The 21,684-nt window shown below is 56.3% G+C and overlaps 2 protein-coding genes across 2 annotated transcripts in view; one reads left to right on the top strand and one right to left on the bottom strand.

Moving 5' to 3' along the window:
• Positions 1–20,474: 20,474 nt before the first annotated feature.
• LOC116872328 (basic proline-rich protein-like) overlaps positions 20,475–21,684 on the bottom strand; it is an 11,115-nt gene continuing 9,905 nt past the window's right edge. Inside the window, exon 8 of the mRNA XM_032865509.1 lies at positions 20,475–21,661. Within this exon, the coding sequence (XP_032721400.1) occupies positions 20,475–21,661 (1,187 nt within the window). The remainder of the gene's footprint in view (positions 21,662–21,684) is intronic.
• ADARB1 (adenosine deaminase RNA specific B1) overlaps positions 21,183–21,684 on the top strand; it is a 127,964-nt gene continuing 127,462 nt past the window's right edge. Inside the window, exon 1 of the mRNA XM_032865217.1 lies at positions 21,183–21,334. The gene's annotated coding sequence lies outside the window, so the exon portion shown is untranslated. The remainder of the gene's footprint in view (positions 21,335–21,684) is intronic.

Below are 21,684 nucleotides of genomic sequence, written 5' to 3'. Positions count from 1 at the left end.
CTCCGCGGGTCACTGCTCAGGGTCTCCCACCGGAAGGCAGCGGGGCGCACAGCGAGGGGTGCAGGAGGAGCAGAATCACCCTCGGGGGGTCCGGGGTGGTGGGGCGGAAGTGGAGGGGCTCGTATCACCTCATGCTCTGATGATCGACCCAATGATAACCTTTTCAGGAAATTGAATGAGTGTTGTTGACGAAAATGTGAGCTGAGCCCACACTACAGATGTTCGGAGCAGCCATTCCCAAAGAAATGCGCCCACAGCCCGGGTCCCTCTGGGGCTTCAGTGAGCAGCCGAGGCTGAAGGGAGGACGGTCGGTGGGGGCTCAGGGGCCCGGTGTCCCGCCCGCACAGTGCCTGGCCCCAAGGAAACGCAGCCCCTCCTGCCCTGTAGGAGCACAGAAGGGAGGGACCCTCAGCCTGGAGGGGAGCGATCCGAACCACGGAGTACTACTGGGTGGTCCAGAACCCTGAAATTCTGGGGCGCCTGGGTGGCTCAGTGGGTTAAAGCCTCTGCCTTCGGCTCAGGTCATGATCTCAGGGTCCTGGGATCGAGCCCCACATTGGGCTCTCTGCTCAGCGGGGAGCCTGCTTCCTCCTCTCTCTCTGCCTGCCTCTCTGTCTACTTGTGATCTCTGTCTGTCAAATAAATAAATAAAATCTTAAAAACAACAACAACAACCCTGAAATCCTGCCATTCGCAAGGATGTGGATGGAACTGGAGGGGATTGTGCTGAGCAAAGTAAGTCCGTCAGAGAAAGACAATTATACGATCTCACTCGTATGTGGAACTGAAGAAGACAGGATTGTAGGGGAAGGGAGGGAAAAACAAGATAAGATGAAATCAGGAAGGAGACAAACTGTAGGAGAGACTCAACTCTAGGAAACAAACAGGGTTGCTGGGGGCGGTGGGGGAACGGGGGGACGGGCATTTAGGAGGGTACGGATGGGACGAGCCCTGGGTGTCGTATGCAGCTGGGACTCCCTGACCTCTACCTCTGAGACTAATAATACATTATATGTTAATTGAATTTAAAAATAAGAATAAATTTTTTTAAATACCCTATTTAAAAGAAGAAGAAGAGGAGGAGGAGGAGGAGGAGGAGGAAGCAGCCGTCTAAACCAGAAAAATCCAGCTTCTGAGTCTTCAGAGCACAGAGCTCCTGCACAGAGGCAGAAAGGCGGGGAGCGGGCCCAGGACTGTGCCAGGGCACACCTGCATCCCGGAGATGATGGGCTCGGTGACAAGCTCGCCAGCCCCTGCCCTGCCCTGCGTCAGAGAAAGACAGTCCACCAGGATCCACTGGGACACAGGGCAGCCAAGGACAGCCCACAGACCTGGCTCTGGAAAACTTCTGGGTCAGAGGGGGCAGCGCCATAGTGAAGAATGAGGAAAAAGGACAATTCGGACGAGAATTCACTTGCAGCGGAGATGGGTTTAACCCTCGTGCTTGAAGCCACCAACAAGACCAAGAGATTAAAAACACACCGAACAATGGTCCTCAAGACACGGGCACTGGACACAGAGCGACAGCTCTCCGGAGAGGCGGGGGGCGGATGAGGTGGTCCTGAGAGGTCCCTGCTGACCGCCCGGAGGTCCGCCTGCTGCAGAGGGGGCGGGGACCTGAGGGCATCTGAGGGCAGGCTGGCCCGAGCCATCTCTGCAAACGCCTGGGATGGAGAACAGGACGTTGTCAGACGCGGAGCCCTTCGGAGCTGTGTCATCCGCGTCTGCCGCCCAGACTCACCCGCCCACGCAGACCCGGCAGGGAGGAATTTGGTCCTGGAGAGTCCAAGCTCAAGTTGGTTCTCGGTGGGGTGGGGGTGGGGGGGTCCCCGCCCAAGGGCCCTGGCTGGAACCCACCTTCCTAATTCCTGAAGCGCTGCCCATCTACTCCCCGGGGTCCTCTGCTCCCAGGAGCAGAGCCTGCTGCTTGCAGATGAGGCTCAAGGACTTGGGGTGAACAGAGCCTCACATCAGGCCTGATGGCCTCATGTCCCAGGACAGGAGTGGGTGGACGGGAGGACGAGGAGGGTCCGCTCTGAGGGGGCCGATGGAAACAGCCATGCAGGAGTGAAGCCATGTTTCTCCCTTCTGCATCCACACCGTGTCAGCCAGGGTGGCCCTCAGGGTGGGCAGGAAAGTGCCCCTGTCAGGACTGTCCCAGAACGTCCTTCTAAACAACGTGGGTGTGCTGAGCCCCTCGGAGGTGGGGGAAGGCACAGCGTGGAGACTGGCCTGCGCGGCAGCACACACGGTTCTGGGAAGGGGGCTGCCCCAGAGCTGAGAGGCCACCGGGGAGTCCGGAGTGGAGGGCAGTGCCAGGCGGCCCAGATTTCCCGGGACAAGCTGCAAGGGCAGGTGCAGCCGCTGCCACCCCGCAGAGCTGTGTCCGGCGTCTCGCGCTCCCTGGCCCGTGGCCCACACACCGCAGCGGTCTGGGAGTGGCCCTTTCTTAGCCCGAAGCTGTCAACCTATGGGCTTTGTCGGTTTTACGAACAGCGGCTGTGGTGGGGAGAGTATTTTTAGGCTCTTAGTGGCTTCAGTGAGATTAGCATAACCAGGCATGAAAGCCCACACGGCACACGGCAGCGCGGGCGTTGCGCTCCCACATGCTTCACGGCCTGGGAAGGAAAGCCCTCTCCAGCCCAGATTTGAGTCATCCGCTTCTATCTCCGGGCTCCTGAGACAGCCAGGATCTCAAATTAGCCACGAGAGAAACAAAACAAAAAGCCATTTCTTTATTATGAGGAGGAAGACGAGCCCCTGACGCGGATAGGCAGGGCAGGGCCCCTCTGTTTGCCGACGTTTATCTCTTTCCTGCACCTTTCCGTCCCTTCTGCTCCTGGGAGGCCGGAGCTGCCCGCAGCAGAATGGAAGGAAACGCAGGACAAATGGGCAGTCTTGGCAGAGCGGGCTATCAGCTGCTCCAAAAAATCCCGAAATAAAAATGGTTTTCCCGTAAAACATTTTCTTATTGGAGATGCAAATTAGAGATATTTTTAGGAAATATTAATGCACCAAGCACTAATTTGCAGACCGCGACTTACTTCTTCCCCTCCCCCGCCCAAAGCCACCGGAGCGGCTTCTTCGTTCTAAAATTCCTTTTCAGAATCCTGACGTGGTCTCTTCCTGCATAGGAGGGGGCACGCACGTTGTAACGAGTCAGACAACTCCAGAAGTTGCGAAAGAGAAAGCGACAACAAACCGAAAATCTCAGTGCCGATTCCCGGGCCGGAAATAGCCCTCATTCAGGTCGCGTGGGGCGGGCCGCGTGCAGGCCACCAAAAGACTGAGCACTCGGTTCGGTGGGAGAATGGGCAGGGGCAGGGGAGGAGGGACTTTCCTCGAGTTTAGCAGAAGAGGCTGAGAGAAACTGGGGACTGCCAGACTCCACAGAAGTTGGTCTTCGCCGCAGGGATTAATTTCTGGGCAATCCCTGAAACAGAGCCGTCACACCCTTAAAAAAAGAAAAACAAAAGACTCCGGGTCGGGACCAGCCCTCCTTACTGTACAGCATCAGGTCTGGCGCAGGCACAGACAACCGGACCTGGGACAGAAGAGGGACCAGAAGCAGGATGGAGTTGGGAAGTGGGTGACAACAAAAATCCCTGGGGAGAAACTGGACCTTCAAGTGGGGAGCCCTTGGGAGGGGGTGGCAGCAGCCCCACCCCCCCAGCACACTCAGGGTTGGACTTCGAGGAGAGGTGGGCCTGCTGGGGGACAGGAAGCCATGCAAGTTCTGGGAGACGATGTGGGGAGGTCCTCTCTCACCCGGATGGGGGAAGCCTCCTATGATGATATCAGGGAAAGACCAGCACATAGAGTATGAAAAAGAATGTTTGCATAGCAAAAAACCACCACAAATAACGCCAAAGACAACCGAAGGAGGAAACCTGAGCACCGACTGCACAGTACGGATGAGGGACCAAAACCACAGACACATGGAGAACTCTTAGAAATAAACAAAGGGCCAAAAACCAGGTAGAACATGGGCAGAGGACATAAAGAGACAATTCAGCAAAAAAGATGTTTAAGTGAGTCTTAAACATCCGAGAACGGTTCACTCACTCGTGACTGGGGGATGCAAATGTAAACCGTTCCAAGATGCTATGTCCCTCCTGTGAGATCGGCGAAACTGGCAGGTGTGGCAAGTAGCATGAGTTCCATGGGTGTGGTCCTGCCAGCCTCTGTCCTCTGCTGGTGGGAGTACGACCTGGGGCACCTTCCAGAGGAGGTTGGCAACACCTAGAGACACCTAGAAACTTCATGCTCACTTGGGTTTGCACCCAGAACTCCACTCCCAGGACTCTACCCTGAAGATGTCTCCAACAAAACAAAAATACCGGTGCACGAGGTCATTCCACGGCCACCCTGTGCATCACTGCCAAAAGCTGGAGAAAACCTGGATGTCCACAAGCAGGAGAGGATTGAGTGAACTGTGGGATGGCCACGGATCTGGGTGGTGAGCTGTGGGATGGCCACGGGTCTGGTGTGATTCTGGGACACAGTGATATGTGAACAAAGCCAAGTGCAAAAGGCTATCTACAGGACAGCATCTCCCCGTGAGAAGGCAGAAGGGGATGCAGAGGGGCAGTATTGAGGGCACGCAGCGGGGCCCTGGGAGGGCAGTGCCAGATAAACGAGGCAGGGGGCAGGCTTTCAGTCCAGGCAAAGTAGAGCACGTGGGATTCTGTAGTCTGGAGGATGGGAGGGAGGTAATATTAGAAGCAAACTCCTAGACCCAGCAGTCTAGCTTAGCCACAGCTGCCTTCCTCTGCTCCCCTCCTCAGCCCTCTTCTGCCCTTGGCAGGCCCTAGCACACCTGTGCCTCTTCCAGGAAGCTCTTGATTACCCCAGGAGCAGAGGGCACTGCCTGGGCTCTCTCTGGGCAACCCTGTCCCTGCTGGCCTAGCTTTGGCGTACCATGCATTTCCCTCCCACCTGTGCTTCCAAGTTCCCCAAAGAGAATTGTGCTCTGGCCATAGTGTCTTTGCACTTGCTACTCCCCAGGCCTCTCAGGGTCCTGGTGAATGACTTCAATTCTTTAAGACTCAGCTCAAATGTCACCTCATTCACGAAGTCATCTCTGACCCAATCAAGCACAAGTACCAGTGTGGTCACCTACATGCCCATGGCACAGATTTGCCACCTTGGGCTGGTCAGTTAGGAGGGGGAGACAGGGCCAGATCAGACTGCTGTGTTCCAACCGTGGCACCATCTCCTCCCAGGTACGGGACTCAGCATGAGTTATGTAGGCTCTCGGGGCTTCAGTTTAACCACAGGTTCTCTGTCATTGTGAGAGGGTGGGTCCTGGACAGTCAGAGGTTCCAGATCCTTGAGCACAATGCCAGCGCGTGGTGGCCTGTGTCTGCTGTGCGGGACGTCGGCGGATGATTTCATTCATCTGTGTCCCCAGTGAAGCAGTTTTCATGCTGTTCCTCAGATGGTGCCCTCAGTAAATCTTCACCAAAATGAAATTGATTGATTTATACTTTTGTCATCAGAAAGGGTAAGTGGTGTAAAAATAAGGAAAAGGGCCCCTTTACCTGATGCACAGAGCCCACCATTAGGTGGGATAATGCATCTCAATTGCAAACACTCAAGCACGGCTTTCTGGGTGTGCAAGCCGAGCGTGTGAGCCCCGCAGTCACGCCACACCTGCTGGGGAGGTCCGTTCTCAGCAGGCGCTCCTAGGAGGACACGACTGGCAGTTGCAGTGCTCTGTGGTTGCTGATTTGAAATGTCAGTATTGCATTGCTCGATAAACGATAAGGGAAGGGGTGGGTGTGGGTACTGAGTGGGGCCCCTGGTGCCTGGGTAGGCGGGTCTATAGTCTCCCTTAAGTATTCCCATGCCTCAGGGAGCAAGACCCTAAATAGCAAAACACCAGGATCGGGGAGAGACAGAAATACAGAGAGGAGACAGGGAGAGGAGGGGAGGGGGAGCGAGAGAAGCACAGACAGACAGACAGACAGACACAGACTTCAAGGGAAAGGAAAGAACTTCGTTGAACAAGGTGACCCACATTTTCATTTTTCTCGGGGCCCTGCAAATCCCACAGCTGGCCGGCTCTCGAGTATTACACAAACACGAGCTGTCCTGCCAGGGTGTGCCGTTCACCGAACACAGAGAAGGCAGCAGAACCCCCAAAGGAAATCATGATTACACTTTCTCTTGTGATTCCCAGGGACCTCTGAACCGTCTTGTGTCTCCACCCTGTTAGCTCAGTCGTGTGGGCACAGTGAGTGCCATCTGCAGCCGTGCCCCACAGGTCCCGGCCAGTGTCCTTAGGCAAGAAAAGGAAATAGGAGCCACACAGATGGGAGAGGAGGAAGGGAATCTGTCTGTTCAGAGACAACATGATTGGAGATGTAGATATAGAAAATCCTAAAGAACCTGTAAAGAGTCCTGGAGTCTGCAAGGCTAAAGGATACAGAGTCATTACAGAAAGTCATTTTTGTCTATAGATGCTAGTAAGAAACCACAGGAAATTAAATTTAAAAGTATGATTTACAGTCGTAGCAAAACCCAGGAAACTGCCAGGAATGAATTTAACGAAAACATAGGCAGGAGCTCCACACGGAAAAGTGCAGAACGCGCCTGAGCAGAAAGAAAGCAACCGAAGGAGACGGAGATGCATACCTCACACATGGACGGGCGGCGGGGTGTCGCTCAGCCGTCCGCACGCCTCCAAGTGGCCCACGGGTCAATGCTGCCCTCAGGGGAGCCCCAGCACGCTGGGCGTCGACATGAAGGACTTTCCTCTAAAAGTGTATTAGAGACACAAGGGACTCTGAGTAGCCCCCAGTTCTGACAGGGAACCTGGGTGTCGACAGCAGCCCCATCTGCAGGGGTCAAGGCCGTGTGGCAGCAGCAGGGACCTCAAGAAGACTGACGAGCGCAATGGAACCGGCCCACTGCGGGCCAGCAAGCGCAAACCCGGCTTCCTCCTGGATCGACCCCCAGGGACTCTCGGGGCAGTAGATGCTGGAGTGAGACTGGGGCGCTGGTCCCAGTGAGTGTTGACCTGTCCCCAGTCCTCCGGCCGTGCAGGATGCACGTGGTCTGTCCTTGTAGGGGGTTAGTTCATATGGGAGGGTCTGATGGGGCGGGACAGGACGCCCCCAGCCCTCCCTGATGCACGGACCAGAGATGGCAAACTTGCTGCAGGCTCCTGTGGGTCATAGAGGGATTGCTGCTTTAACAAATGGGTTAACGAGTTTCTGTTACTTTCTAGAAACATTTTTAATCCTTGAGCTCCACTCCTCCTGCCGATCAGCTGATTGTGAGGGAAGCCGGGGAACCGGAGTGGGCGTGCCAAGCTGGTCCACACCCGCCTGCAGGAGGACCGCTGGGGGCTTCCAGAAATAGTGAGAGAGCGCAGCACCCACACGCAACCTGAGGGCGGTGTGGCGAGAGAGGGCAGGGGCCCTGCTGCTCCCCTGCCCCCCAGGGGCAGGCCTGACCCCATTACAGAACGGTGGACACGTCTGACATCCTCGCCCAAGCCCGCCTACTGGCATATGTGTTAAATCCCGGCATTAAAAACCAAAGCAAGACGAAAGCAGAGCTGGGGAAAGCCGTCCACGGCGTACACGGCCAGCTCCTGCTGGGAGACCCGGACAAGGGCCCACGGAACTCCTCTACAGACTAAAGGCACTTACTTAGTGGGCAACCAAGACATTGTAAGACAGTCAGGGGAAAAAATGTGCTTTTCCATTTTGGGAAATAGTCAAAGCTTTTCTATTCTACCAAAAATAGAAGTGGAATTCTAGAAAGCAAAAATAGGTGGGCTTGTACATGTGTGCAATTCAAAGGAATCCGCAAAGTCTACAGATGCTCTCTCATCTTTCTGGAATGTGTGCCTGCGCTGCCACGAGGCCAGGGAGCCGCCAGGACAGCAGTGCTGTGGGACCTGTTCCGGTCCCCTCTCCAGACCCCGTCCTTCCCCTGCTGGACCCGCTCCACGCGGGGCCGCAGGAGTCCTGCCCCACTCACAGGGGTGTACCCCTTGCCTCTGCCCCCAGTGGTGACAACAGCGAACAGGAGGTCCTGTCCCATGATGCTTCTCCCTGCAGAGAGCTGTGACTGGCTGACGGGTGACTGGGTCACAAGTCCCCTTTGGTGGGAGCACTGGACAGATAGAGACTTGCCCTTCAGGACCCTAGGTTGTGCTAGAACACTGAGGGCCGTGTCCCACAGTGGGGGAAGGGCCCCCGCGTTTCCAGGCCGGGACGCTCCCCTGGATGGACGCTCTGTACGGCACCTGCTGAGATTATCCTGCTTTTACATATTTTGCTCTAACGTGATTTAGTCTCTATACTTGGGTGATACGTGACTTATAGACAGTTTTTTTGAGGAGGACATCAAGACCCGCAGAGACCAGCAGCTCTCCCCGGGGAGTGGCCTCCACGCTCTGGACAGGAGGCGAGGCCGGAGCCTGTCTTCCTCCAGGCGTGGTCCGGGTTGTGAGAAGAAGCGGCAGACAGACAGGCACAGGAGCTGGCTGGAGGTCGGGGGGCTGGGCGTGTGCACAAATTCTCCTGTTCCTTCCGCTGCTTGTCCTCAAATCAAAGACTGTGCATGAGGCGGAACAGAGAGGGCTCGCGGGAGGGTGCTGGGGAGGACGGGAACCCCAGGAAACACCAGGCATACACACCACAGAGGTACAGGGAGCTGGGTTTCTCTGGGCTGGAGTGTCATGGTTCGGGCACTATCTCTCCAGAAAGTTCTGCCGTGAAAATGAGCCACGCCTCAACACTCCCCATCCGGGCACGGGGCCTTGCCAAGTGTCTCTGGGTCTCCCAGGAAGAGACGGTGGAGTACGGGGCTTGGACAACTGTCCAAGACTGCGAACAACACTTTGCCCAGTGGTGCCTGGCCCCTCTCACTGCCTGCTGCTAACGGGTCCCGGGGGCCGCACCACAGGGCCTGATGCCGTCGGCCTGGGGGTCCAGGGTGCGCGTCTGTGGGGAAGAGCCAGGTGGCGGTGCCAGAGCTGCTCTGCAGGCCACAGTAGCAGGAAAGCTCACCCGATCCATGCCTTTGTAGCAGACAAGAGGAGGAGTCAGGAGGAAACACTCAGAGCTCCTCCTTCTCCTGTCTGCTAGCCCAACCCCACCGAGTGATGGGTGCGAGCGGGAAATAAGGAGACTGAGCTTGGCTCAGTTAAATCACAAGGCCAAGCCAAGCAGATCCTCCAGGAAGAGAGCACAAAAATGTGGAAGACGGCTGGGCAGGAGAGAGCTTCTGGAACTTAGGAGAGAGCGAGGGGCAGCCGCCGGGCCGTGATGAGGGCTCCCGGGGGAGACAGAGCAGAGGGAGAGCTGCAGGAAGTTGCAATGTGTGGAGGAATAGAAATGCCCTCTCTGCTAAAGATCTGAATCACTTCTCAATCCTTTTAGTGTGTCGGACTGGTATTCCTTCTGAAGGCAACACCCTGCCAAGGTGGGCCGCTGGCCCAGGGCCCCTCCCCACCCCACAGCCAGCTTTCTCTGACCCAGTGCAGGTTGGCTTGAGCAAGACCAGGGTGTGACTCTTGCCCAAATAAGAAGAAATAGAAAATCTCCATAGTCCTATGTCCGGTAAAAAGAAAAAAAAAAAAGAATCTATAATTAAAAACCGTCTTACAAAGCAAGCTCCAGACTTAGAAGGCTTCTGAATTCAACAAAATGTAAGGAAGACTTAACACCAGTCTCATATCATGCTCTTCCAGAGAGGAACAAGGAAGGGGAACACCTCCCCACTCGTTGTATGAAGTTCAGTATAACCCTGACCCTAAAGCCGGAAAAGGACACTGTAAGAAAGGAAAGTTGTAGGCCACCTCTCTCACAAACACAGATAGTGAGGCCCCTGACAATGTCTTGCTGAACCAGATCTAGTTCTACACAAAAAGGATATGGGGACCTAGTTAGGCTTATTTGGGAAATGCAAGGTTGGTTTAACACTTGAACTTCAACCAACTTGCTGGTGTAGGCAGGTAGGTAGGCGCTAACAGGATACCTGGAGGCCAGCCACAAGGGGTCATGGCCAGCTGTGGGGAAGATCAGGTGAGTTGCCCGTAGGGGCAGCCCTCCTCAAGAACCTGGATCAAACCAGGGAGGCCTACGGTGGTGGAAGCCATGACAGGAGACTCCTGACCAAATAAGGAAGAAAGGACCCAAGCAGTCACCACCCTAAGTAACGAATATTCCTCCCCCTAGTTAACAACCGTCCATACAGGACAGAAACCCAACCCCAGGGCATGCAGCTCTCTCTCTCTTGAGCTCGAGCTCGCCCACTCTCACATCTTAAGAAATAAACATTTCCGTTTGTGTCGCTTGTCTGCTCTGTTGTGTGTCTGTCCTTGAATTCTTTCTCCTCATGAGACCAAGAACCTTTGGTGACATCCTTTGGATGGGCAGGGTTAGGCCTCAGGGCCTGGGGTGTCCCCAGTTCACCAGGCAACAAACTCAATTCATTAATAGAACAAAACAGAAAAATCATGTTATCCCCTCATCAGGCACAAAAGGAAACATTTGATAAAACTCAACACGCATGCATGAAAAGAAACTCTTAGCGACACAGAGATAGAAGGGAACGTTCTTAATCTGACAGATGCGTCTATATGAAAAATGTCCCACAGGACGCCCGGCGGGCTCAGGCGGCTGAACGTCTGCATTTGGCTCGATCATGATCTCAGAGTCCTGGGATCGAGCCTCACGTTGGGCTCCCTGTTCAGCGTGGGCTGCTTTTCCCTCTGACTCGGCCCCTCCCGCCCACTTGTGCTCTCTTTCTCTCAAATAAATAAAATAAAATCTTTTTTTAAAATGTCCCTACAACAAATATCACAGGGAATGTGGAATTCTTTCCCTCTGAGGTCAGGAGTGAGATAAGAATACCCACTGCTGACACTTCCAGACAGCACCAGCAAGCGAAGCAAGCCAAGGGAAGAGCGATAAGGATAAAATGGTTGAAAGGAACAAATAAAAAGTTGATATTCAAAGACAAATGACCGTGTGTACAGAAAATCCAATAGGACCTATGAAAAGTATTAGCGGTATTAGGTTTATCTAGAAAGATTCCTGGATCAATATACAAAACCCAGAAACCCAGAAACCAGTGATAATAAAATAAAAGTAGAGAACATTTTATTTTAGTTTTAAAAAAATTTAATTTATTTATTTGGAGGGGTGGCGAGGGAGAAGGGTAGAGAGAGAGGGAGACGCAGACACCACACTAAGCAGGGAGCCCGATGTGGGGCTCGATCCCAGGACCCTGAGATCATGACGTGAGCTGAAGGCAGACATTTACCCGACTGAGCCCCCAGGTGCCCCCCACAATAGAGAACATTTAAAAATATCATTGGAAGAATCAAGTCCTTAGGAACAAACCCAATGAAATGTGTACGGACTATCTACAGAAAATACTTATAAGTGATCGAGAGTGGAAGGACACTTAACTAAACACGGGGAGCGTGAACGGGAACGCTCAGTGCTGTAAGGACGCTCGCTCATTCTTACTAAACTGATCTGTAGCTTCAGTGCAATTCCGGTCAATATTCAGGCAGGAGGCTGGGGGAAACGGATAGGCCGATTCGAAAAGTTATACGGGATCGTGAAATGCCACATACAGCCCACAGGATCTGAAGGAGGACAAAACTGGAAAGCGGCTGTGCCAGTAACAAGGAAAGGCACAGCACTTAACAAAATAGCGAGTCCGGTGTGAAAGCAAAAGTAGCTCCTGCAAACCACAGGGAAAAGGGCCGCGTCTTTTCAATAAACAGCCCTGGGCCAAGCGATGATGACAGCAAGTGGGTCTGGATCCCTACCTCATGCCATACAAGCAGTTCCAGATGGACTGTTGTTCTAAATCTGAAAATTGGGTGACGGGAGCGTATCCTCATGACGACGGGCTGGTCCGGGTTTTCTAAACAGGCCACAGAAAGCACTAAGCGTAGGGAAATGTCACTACGTCGGATCACAGTGATTGAGAACCGTTCATGAAAGACACCATGAGGACTGTGGAAGGCCAGCAGCTGAGCAGGAGAAGATACCGGCGCACAACCTACTGGGGAGTCTGTGTTCACACAAAGAACTTCTACAGACAGATAGGAAAAACCTGAGATGCTCCTTCATGAGAAAGGACACACGTGGGCAACAATGCGGACACATCAGTCCTTGGTGACAACTGCAGGCAGCTGCCGTCCTACCAGAATGACCCCAGTGAAGAAGATCTCAGCACCCAGTGACGGTAAGCACGAGGAGCCACTGGACTGCTCCCAGACCTCTGGGGGACCCAACGTGGGTCCAAATTTGGAAAACTGGCTCCCGTGGGACATACGTGTGCCCCTGACCTGGTTTACACCGACGTGTGTATCCTGAAAGACGGGCTGGACAGCAGTCACTGGAGTGCAGATCACTCAACAAAAACTAGGGAACAACTGAGTCCTTGTCGGCGCTGAATGAGTCGGTGCACTGTGGGACGTTGATACTCTGGACACACTCTAGTGCAACAATCGGTGCACTGTGGCACGCTGATACTCTGGACGCACTCTGGTGCAACAAAAACACATCATAATCGGTGCTGCTTGGACAGAGCATGGTGGGTCTCACTGTGCAAACGCAGCCAGACCAAGAGTGTCCTGCTGCAGGTTTCCATGCCCACGGAGTAAACACTCGCATGACTAGTCCACAGCGCGGGGGTCAGGGCAGAGGTCTCCCCCTGGAGCCGGGGAGGTGGCAGAGGTTGGGAAGGGGGCTCTGGGTGGCGGGCATGTTCTATTCCTTGCCCCAGGTGGACGGTGTCTCTTGTGTCCACTGTGGGTTCATGCATCGAGCTGCACTCTCCTGGTGGGGGTGGTTCTCTGTGCGTGTATTACGCCTCGACAGAGATGTTTAGCAACATGCGTCCGAAGGCCCTCCTCAGAGCTGCTGCATCCTTGAGGGACTTGGGACAGCCGGCCAGAGCCCTGAGAATTGGAGCTGAAAACTCCAGCTGGACCATATGGAGGTCGAAGTCCTCCCCTCCCCACCAGAAGGCTGTGTACTGTGTCATTAACCAGACTCTGATTAGGTGTGTGTCCAGCCTCCAGTCCTCTCTGGAAGGTTGCCTGGGTGCTGGGAGGAGGGGCCCAGGGACCCCACACGATCCACTCCCTCCTCACTCCCCCGCCCAGCTCCGGTTCCCAACTGCCTTTCAGTGTCTCCAGAAAGACTGCTAACATCATAATTAAGAGATAACTCAGCAAAAACGAAAATAGGAAAGAAAGCTCCTTTTACTGGTTCTAGTTCATCGTTTTAGAGTGAGGCAAAACCAGCTGCGTACTGTACTGGTTTTGAGTCTGATTTATAAAAAAATCCACCACCGCTCGAGAGAAGTTGGTGAAGCTGATTCTGTTCAGTTTTACATTTTTTTATATTCAACTTATCCCACAAAGAATCTGAGGTGTTTGGCAGTATGAAATCCTAATAGCGACGGTCCTTCCTTGTTGACGAAGTCGTCGGCCTCGTGTCAACCTCTGAATCGTGTGTGGTGCTATCACCCCCGTCTCACCACCGAGAACCGCTCACCTCCCTCGCCAGAGGTTCCGCACACACGGTCCCACGGGACCCTCACGCAATCCTCCCTCTGTGGAGAACGGGCTGCCTATGCCACGGTCCTGATATTAAAAGCACCGCGGGGCCAGGGCTCCCGAGAAGCCTGTAGGAGCCTCTTGAGGGTGTATGCTTAGGAAAGTGACTGTGGATGTGTAGGGATGTACATCTTTATGCATGAAAATTCCAAGCTGCTTTCCCAAGTGGTTTGTCTTTCTGTCCCCACCGTGCACACTGCTCAGGGATTCTTGTGCCCAGACTCTCGCTTGATCAATCTTGCTCCCTGGTGAGGGGCTTCTCCTGCTGCCTCTCTTGTTTCCGTCCTTCCTCTGTCTGCGTTGAAGGGGCGCTGGGTGGCTCCGTCGGTTCAAATCGGACTCCTGATTTCAGCTCGGGTCGTGGTCTCGGGGTCTCGAGATTGAACCCTGCTTAAGATTCTCTCTCCCTCTCCCATCCCCCGCCCCTCTCAAAAAATGTCATTAAATTTTACATTGAAAATATACCTGATATAGGGGCTCTGGGTGGCTCAGTGGGTTAAAGCCTCTGCTTTCGGCTCAGGTCACGATCTCAGGGTCCTGGGATCGAGCCCCACATCGGACTCTCTGCTCAGCAGGGAGCCTGCTTCCCCCTCTCTCTCTGTCTGCCTCTCTGCCTGCTTGTGATCTCTGTCTGTCAAATAAATAAATAAAATCTTAAAAAAATAAGAAAATATACCTGATATGTAAAAAAATACAATAAAATATACTTACTATGTACCTCGATTTACCAAAGGGCTATGTGTAAAGTACACATAAGTTATAAAGCATCGAGCCCCCCGTACCTCACCAGCATCCCAGACTGAGACGACTTCCAGTGACCTTCATCTACATGCTCCTCCCAGAAGCTGTTCCCGGTGGCCTTCCTGCTGGAGGCGGTCGGCCCCTGAAACTTTGTGCTCATCACTCTCTTGCTGGTAAATATGTCCTGTGTACACACGTGTGTATGTGTGTGCGTGCATGCACACACAATAACGTACATGTACACACAGTATGATAGGCACACACGAGCGCTGTGTGTGCCTGACGACCCCTCTCGGGCTCAGCTCTCCTCGCCTTCAGGCTCTCTTTTCAGCAAGCATCTTGCCCATAGGAGTCACCAGAGTTGGGTGTTGCTGGCGTTGACTTGTCCACCAGCTGTCTGTCGCCATGCCATCCCGGGACGTGTGCACGCTGCATGGATTCAGCCGGACGGATTTCGTCTTTCCTAGGACATGGACCGTGGACTATGGTGGGTGTGGCCATGAGGCACCTCCGGTGGCCTGTCTCTGAGCAGGCGGAGGGAGTTTCCTGGGTGCGTATTCAGGGGTTTGATTGCTGGCTCCCGGGGGACACAAGCATTCATTCTGACGAGAAGGGTGTGTTCCACAGTGGTTGTGAATTATGTTTAGGAACGCCGGCGACCGCAGCCTCTCCAGCACTTGCTGTCCTCAGTGTTTCAGACTTGCAGGTGAGGGGGAGGAACCGAGCATTACTGCAAGCAGGAGCCCCATTTCCCTGCTCAGGACGAAGCCGGGCATCGCACCAGGTGCTTACTGCCCATACAGCCTTCCTCTCCTGTTCATGGCTTTTGCCCATTTTTATTAAGTCGTTTGCGTTCTTCTGTTGGGTCAGCAGGTCTTCAGGCATCCGGGATGCAGAACCTCTCTGCTTATACAGGGCAGGTGTCCTCCCCCTACAGGGGCATGGTCTCACTTCACCTCTTTTACTGAGCATTCTTCACGTCAACAGAGTCAGATTTACCCATCTTACGGTTTACGACCCGCAGCTTTCGTACCTTAAGACCTTCTTCCTTCCCCATGGTCATAAGGATATTCGCCTCTGTTTGAAAAGTTTAGAAGTCTTCTTTTTTTTCCTCCTTAATTTCTCTGGAGCTGAGCTTCGGGCAGGGTGCGGGCATGTGCCCAGCTGTGGTTTTCCCGACGTGCACAGACAGATGACCCAGCATCACGTAGTGAAGCCCTCTCTCCCCCCACTGACCTGCGGTGGCTCTTCCCTCGCAGGTGGAGGTGGGGTGCTCCTGCTCCCACTCTGTTCTCCTTCATTGCTCACTTTGTCCCTCCGTGGGCCGGTCACGAACCGCGTGATCACAGTAACTTGTCAGGTCTTTGCAGTTGCTGAAGCAAAGTGCCGACCTTTGTCTTCTTCCTTCTGGCGATTCTAGCTCCTCTGCCTTCCTGGGATCTAGGTTAGAATCAGTCAGTTGCATAAACATCCCTGTTAGAATATTTATAGAATCCCATCGACTCTACAGGTAATTGGTGGGAGAGGTGACATCTTTACCACCCTGGGGTCCTCTTATCTATTACAATAGTGTGTCTCTATGTTCGCTCGCTCTTTCAATAACTGTAGAGACATTTTTTCTCCTTAAAGACCACACACTCGTCCATTAGGTCTGTTTTTAACTCAAACTTTCATACACGATTGTAAGTGGGATCGTTTCCCTAATTGTTGCTCATGCACAGAAATGGCTCAGTGTGCGTGTGTGTTGGCTTTGTCCTCAGGAATCTTGCTAGATTTTATCAAATCGAATAATTTAGCTGTGGATGATGTTTTGTTTTCCACGTATGTCATCAGGTCACCTGTGACTGCCAGGACCCCCACCCCCACTGCTGTGTGGTGCTCTGTCCTCGGGGCTCTCACCCTGAACAGCGCTGGAGAGGGCCAGTGTCCCTGGTTTGTTTCTGATTTTAGCAGCCTGCGTCTCACATTTCCTGTGTGTCTCTTGCTCGTTTCAGGAGCTTATGGGCACAGTTACCAGGTTAGAGAAATGCCCTGTTATTCCCAGTTTCTGAGAGTTTGTGTTTCTAAACATGGGAGGTGCTGGGTGTTATTAAAAGCCTCCCCTGTGGGTGATTTGCAGAATAGATTTTAAGTGTTAAGCCAATGTCATCATGTTCCTGGGTAAGCCCAGCTGGGTCATAATGGGTCATAATGTCCTCGTTCTCATCTTATCTGTTCCTGGACTTTGGCTTGCTGGGTGCTTGTTCTGGGTCCGTGGGTACTGACTTAGTTTGTGGACAGGGTTGGTGCATCGTCTCTTTGGGGCCATTCTTGGGTTCCAGAGTCCAAGAGACGTCTGCCTCCTCACAGGAGATGGGAAGTGTCCTCTCTCTCTAGCCAGTTCTGTCCCCAGCACCCCACTGAACTTTTCAAAGTCAGCACGAGCTCCGTGTCTTTCTCGTTTTCTCTGGACTCAGCTTTCCTTCTGGAGACACTCCTGTGGGGCTCCTGGCGCTGTCTTCTGCGTCCACCACTTGGACTCTGAGAGGCCTCGCAAACTCTGCACAGAAGGCCTTGGGGGCTTCTTCCCTGCTCTGCCTCATCTCGGTGCTTGGTGCCACCCTCCGCCAGCACGCGCTGCCCAGGTCCTTCCTGCTCCGTGCCCCTTCACCCAAGCCACCACCGAGTCTTACCGAGTCTGCTTCTAGAAACATCTGAACTCGGCACCTGCACTGCTCCCTTCTGACAGAGATGACTGCCAGGCATCCCACCTGGGTGGGCAGTAGCCTCGGGACACACGGACCCTCATGAGCCACCACAGCCACGCCAGTGACACCCTGGTTTGGGACTGCGTTTCCTTCCCTCCCCAAGACAGTCCGTGTACTTGGACAGGGCCGGTCCGACTCCCCGTGTTGGGGTAGAGCCGGTCCACCGGCTCTGTAAATGGCCTGCGGGGCAATATTTCAGGCTTTGTGGGCCGCGTACATCTCTGTCCCATGTTCTTCCATCCCCCCAATCTGCTATAAAGGTGCCATTCTTACTGAGCAGGTAGACGGTGCAGAAACAGAGCACGGGCGTTGATGGGGCCCCCGCTGGTCTCCCCGCCCCAGGGTTCACCCCACAGTCACCTTCCATCTTGATGGCGGTTGAGGGAGGAGATGGAGAGGCCCCACGCTCGGGATACTGCCCCTGACTGCCCCTGATCGACGTGCTGAGAAGTCCTGCCTTCGTTGAACTCCAGCCAGATGGAAATGCTCTCCCCCCGCCTCAGGGCACCCTCACCACCTGTCACCACCCGCTCACTCATCTGTGAGGCTCCGCTCAAAGCTTCCCAAAGCCTGGGCTGAGTCTTGGGAGCCGGGCGGGCTGCAGCTTCCAGAACCCCTGTGGCTCTCCGCCATAGGGGGGTCTTCACCGCGTGGCCCATGAGGTGGGGGCGACGTCCTCCTTCCGTGGGTGAAGAATGGGCTCAGAGAGGCTGGGCGCCCGGCTCACACATGGGGGAGCGGAGTCTGGACCCTGTTCTGGACCCTGTTCCCCTGGCCCGTCTCCCCTCTGTGGGGCTTGCCGCCCTTGCTGTGTCTCACCACCCCGCTCCCGGCTCTGAGGTCTGCCGGCTGCGTGACTCGCACCGCGGCCCGCTCCCCCGGGCACGGCAAGGGGCGAAGGCCGTCCCAGCGGCTCTGGGCTTCCACACGGCAGGCGCAGGCCCAGACGCGGGGTCGTCTCCCTGCCAGTGCCCACCTCCAGGTGAAGTCACGCTGAGTCAGACCTCCACCTCTGGGCCTGGCGCTGGGGCGTGGGAGCAGCGCTCTGTCTGCTGCGCAAACAAGTCCTCTCTGGGTCGGTCCCGTGATGGGGCTGGGTCCGCTGGCAGTTGGGGGGCCCCAGAGAAGGAGGTGGTCGTGAACTGGGCAGACTCTACGCACGGTGACCCCTCCCATGAGGAGTTGATTGAAAGCTTCTCCCCGTCTGGTTTTTGTCATTCCAGTGTCATGCTTTTTATAAATGTGGGACACACACAAAAATATTTCATCTCAAATAAATGTATCGCAGCATACTGGTTATCTCTTATTAGCAGCTTTATCTTTCTGACTCTTTTAGAAACCAAGAAATCAGTAGCTTACTTTTAGACGACAATCTGAAAGTCCCCGGGGGCGTCCTCTCCCAAGCACACTGGGTAGAATTAAATAACACAAGGAAACACATCTTTTCTCAGACACATTTTTGGTCAGACACAGGGACCACCGTGGAACAGACTTTAAAAGAATACGAGCAAGGTCGTCCTTAAATGATCGAGACCCACACTCCAGGCTCATAGGTCCTGAGGTCATAGCCTGCGTCCACGGTGACCATGACCAGAGCATAGTCTCCACAGAACACATCGGGAATGGGATCACCACGGGGAGGCAGTGCTGGGACCACATGGTCATGGTGTGTGAGCAGAAGGTGTGGTGGGCCCAAGGCCTAGAAATGAGGGGCAGAAAGCCAGGCCAGCCCAGCGGGGCCGCCCAGAGCCACTAGCTCCCCACTGGGCACAGGTCATGTGCTTCTGCCCTCTGGCTGCGACTCTACTGGGGACCTGGGCACAGGAGTGGTTTCTCTGCCTGCTGGCCGGAAACGCTTCCTTCTGCCGAAAGTCTTTCCGGACGCCCAGATCGTGAATGAAGGCAAGCAGCCCCGTGTGGTCGGGCTGGGCACCTCCTTTCCCCTCCCAGCATCCTCCAGGTCACATGCCGTCTCCGGAGTCTGCAGGAGGCCAGTGTCTCAGGATCACAAATCCTGTAGCTGTCTGGAGGCGCCTGCCCAGAGTGATTTCTAATTCTGCTCATGGGATCCAGCTAGGAGGCCATGTCAGCAAGAGGGAAAACGCGGCCAAGGTGGTCTTCCGGTTTGTACAGACCGCGTGCCCCGCAGCTGACAGGTCCATGCACTCCTATAAAACCCTATACCTGGGTTCCCTGGGCGAGCATTTGAGCATCGGGTTTTTTTCCCAGAACACCAAAGTGATATTTTATTTTCACAGTTTGCATGAGTAAAGAACAAACGGAGTGCCCGGGGCGGGGGCAGGGCAGGCCACATGGAATTGTTGCCAGGCTGTAGCCCCTATGCAGTTCAGCTGCCAGAACTTCTGGGGAGACCCAGGGATCGTCCCCAGCGCCCCGGTGTCTGACGCTGATGGTAAGCAAGGGACGGGAAGGCTTTCCTCTGCAGCCTGTAGGACCCTCATCGTGGCCTTGGACCTCACAGGTGCTGCATGGGCGTGGCAACGTCCCACGTCTTGGCCCTGGTGGCTGGAAACTGCTTTCTCCACATCAGCATAAAGAGGCATGTTCTGCGTGCCATCGTCCCAAGTCAGGGCGCAACGCCCCAAGCCCGTCTTCGCCCGTGATCCCTGGCTCCTTGCTCAGACTGTGTCCAAGCAGTGTGAGCGGGAAGGTCCCGGTCCGGCTGCACCAAACGAAGGCTCACTTGTGGAAGACAGACACAGAGAAGTGCCCTCCAGTGAGTCACACGTACCTTCACGTGCCCTGCACAGCCCCCGTGACACCCACTCAGCGTTTGGCCCTGTGACTTTGGCCAATGGGACTTTAGGCTGGAAATGCCCCATGCACTGAGCTCTGCCTTTCCTCTAGCTGCGGATGGAAGTCACACACCATGAGAAGCAGCCTTGGCCAGCCTGCTGAGCGCAGGTGACACGCAGCCTGGTTCCCCCACCCCCATCCCTGCCGGTGGCCCATGCGCCTGGGTCCGGCCCATGTCCCATGAAGCAGACTTGAGCTACGTGAGCTGGTGGCCACAGGATCCTGAGCAGTTAAGCCGCCTGGCTTTGGGGTCTCTTTCACAGAAACAGGTCTCAAGTCCTCATGCATGTATTTGTTTATTAAGGTGGAGTCCCTAGAGGGCATCCCGGGAGTCCCGATTTTTCCTGGGTTGTCCACAAGTGCTCCTCTGGGCACTGTGCCTGGCCCTTAGCCCTCAGGCTGGGGGACGGGCTGGCCTGCTGGCGGGCTGGTCCCAGACAGAGGCGTCTCCTTTCCAGGAGAGCGGCTGGAAGCAGGTCCCTGGCCCGTGTGGTCGGTACAGGCTGCTGTGGGGGTCCTGCTTAACGGGCTCTGGCCTGGGCTCCTCCCCCCTCCCAGGCCTATTTTGCAGGGCAGGAGGCCGGCGGACGTCCCTGCGGAGGGCCCGAGCTAAGACGGCCCTGAGCGCGGCGCGGTGGCTCGGGGTCCAGCCTGGGCAGCGGCCTGCTCTGCGGGGTCGGGAGCCCCGGGCCCCACGCCGTCCGCACCGCCCGCTCCGCTCTCAGCACCTGCTCCAGGGCCGTGGGCCTTTCCCGACGAGGATTTGGTTTGCGTCCTGCTCGGAACCGAACCCGCAGCCGGTGGCATTTCCGCGCGTGTCCCCGCCGTGCGCGCAGTGGGGCGCCGCGCAGGGCGGAGGGCGGAAGCCAGCGGGTCGCAGCGCCCTCCGAGCCCGCCCCGTCCCCGCCCCTCGCAGGCCCGCCCGGCTGCCGACCTCCGCGGGAGCGCTCAGGGGACGCGCGGGGACCGGCTCCGCGCCGGGGCGCCCGGGACCCCACCTGCTCTGAGCACGCGCACCGCGCAGCCGGGCCCCGCCGAGGTGCGCGCTCCCGCAGCCCCGGACCGCGCGGAGGGGGGGGGGGGCGCTTGCCGGCCCGCGGGCGCGCGCACGCCCTGCGTCGCGGCGCCCCCTCCCCCCGGCGTGCGCGCGGCCGGCGGCGGGGGCGGCTGGGAGGCGGAGCCGGCGCGGAGGGCCGAGGGCGGAGGGCGGAGGGCGGAGGCTGAGGCGGAGGCTGAGGCGGCGGCGGCGGCAGCGGCGGCGGCGGAGGCGGCGGGGTCGGGCCGCGCTCGGGGCCGCGCTCGGGGCCGCGCCAGGCCACGGCCAGCGCGCCGCAGCCCCGGCAGCCGAGGGGAACGCGGCGGCCTCGCGGTCCGAGCCCGGGCGCGCCGTGCGGAGCGGAGCGGGCGGCCCGCGGCTGAGGTGAGGCGAGGCGAGGGGAGGCGAGGGCGGGGGTCGGACCCCGGGGCCCGGCACCGCCGCGGGGGCCGCGTTTATGTAAGCGCCGCGGGGCAGGTGGGGAGGCCGGGCGGGCGTGCGCCGCGAGCGGGACCCCCGCGCTGCTCGGCCCCGGGCGGGGGTCCAGAGGGGCTGCCCCGCGGAGGTGTCCCGGGGGCTGCCCGGCCGCGTGCGGGCCTCCCGAGGAGGGGAGGCTGCGCCCGGGACGGCCCCGCGTCTCCTCCCCGGGGCGCCGCGTCTGCGCGGGATGCTCTGCGCCGCGGGTGAGGGAGGCTGTGCCCCGGGATGAAGCTGCGCCGGGGGGGGGGGGGGGG

This window comes from Lontra canadensis, unplaced genomic scaffold, assembly GCF_010015895.1.
Source record: "Lontra canadensis isolate GAN:19392208 unplaced genomic scaffold, GSC_riverotter_1.0 scaffold29, whole genome shotgun sequence".
Taxonomy (NCBI): Eukaryota; Metazoa; Chordata; class Mammalia; order Carnivora; family Mustelidae; genus Lontra; species Lontra canadensis.
The sequence above is the reverse complement of the archived record's forward strand: the minus strand, read 5'-3'. Positions and strand labels throughout refer to the sequence as shown.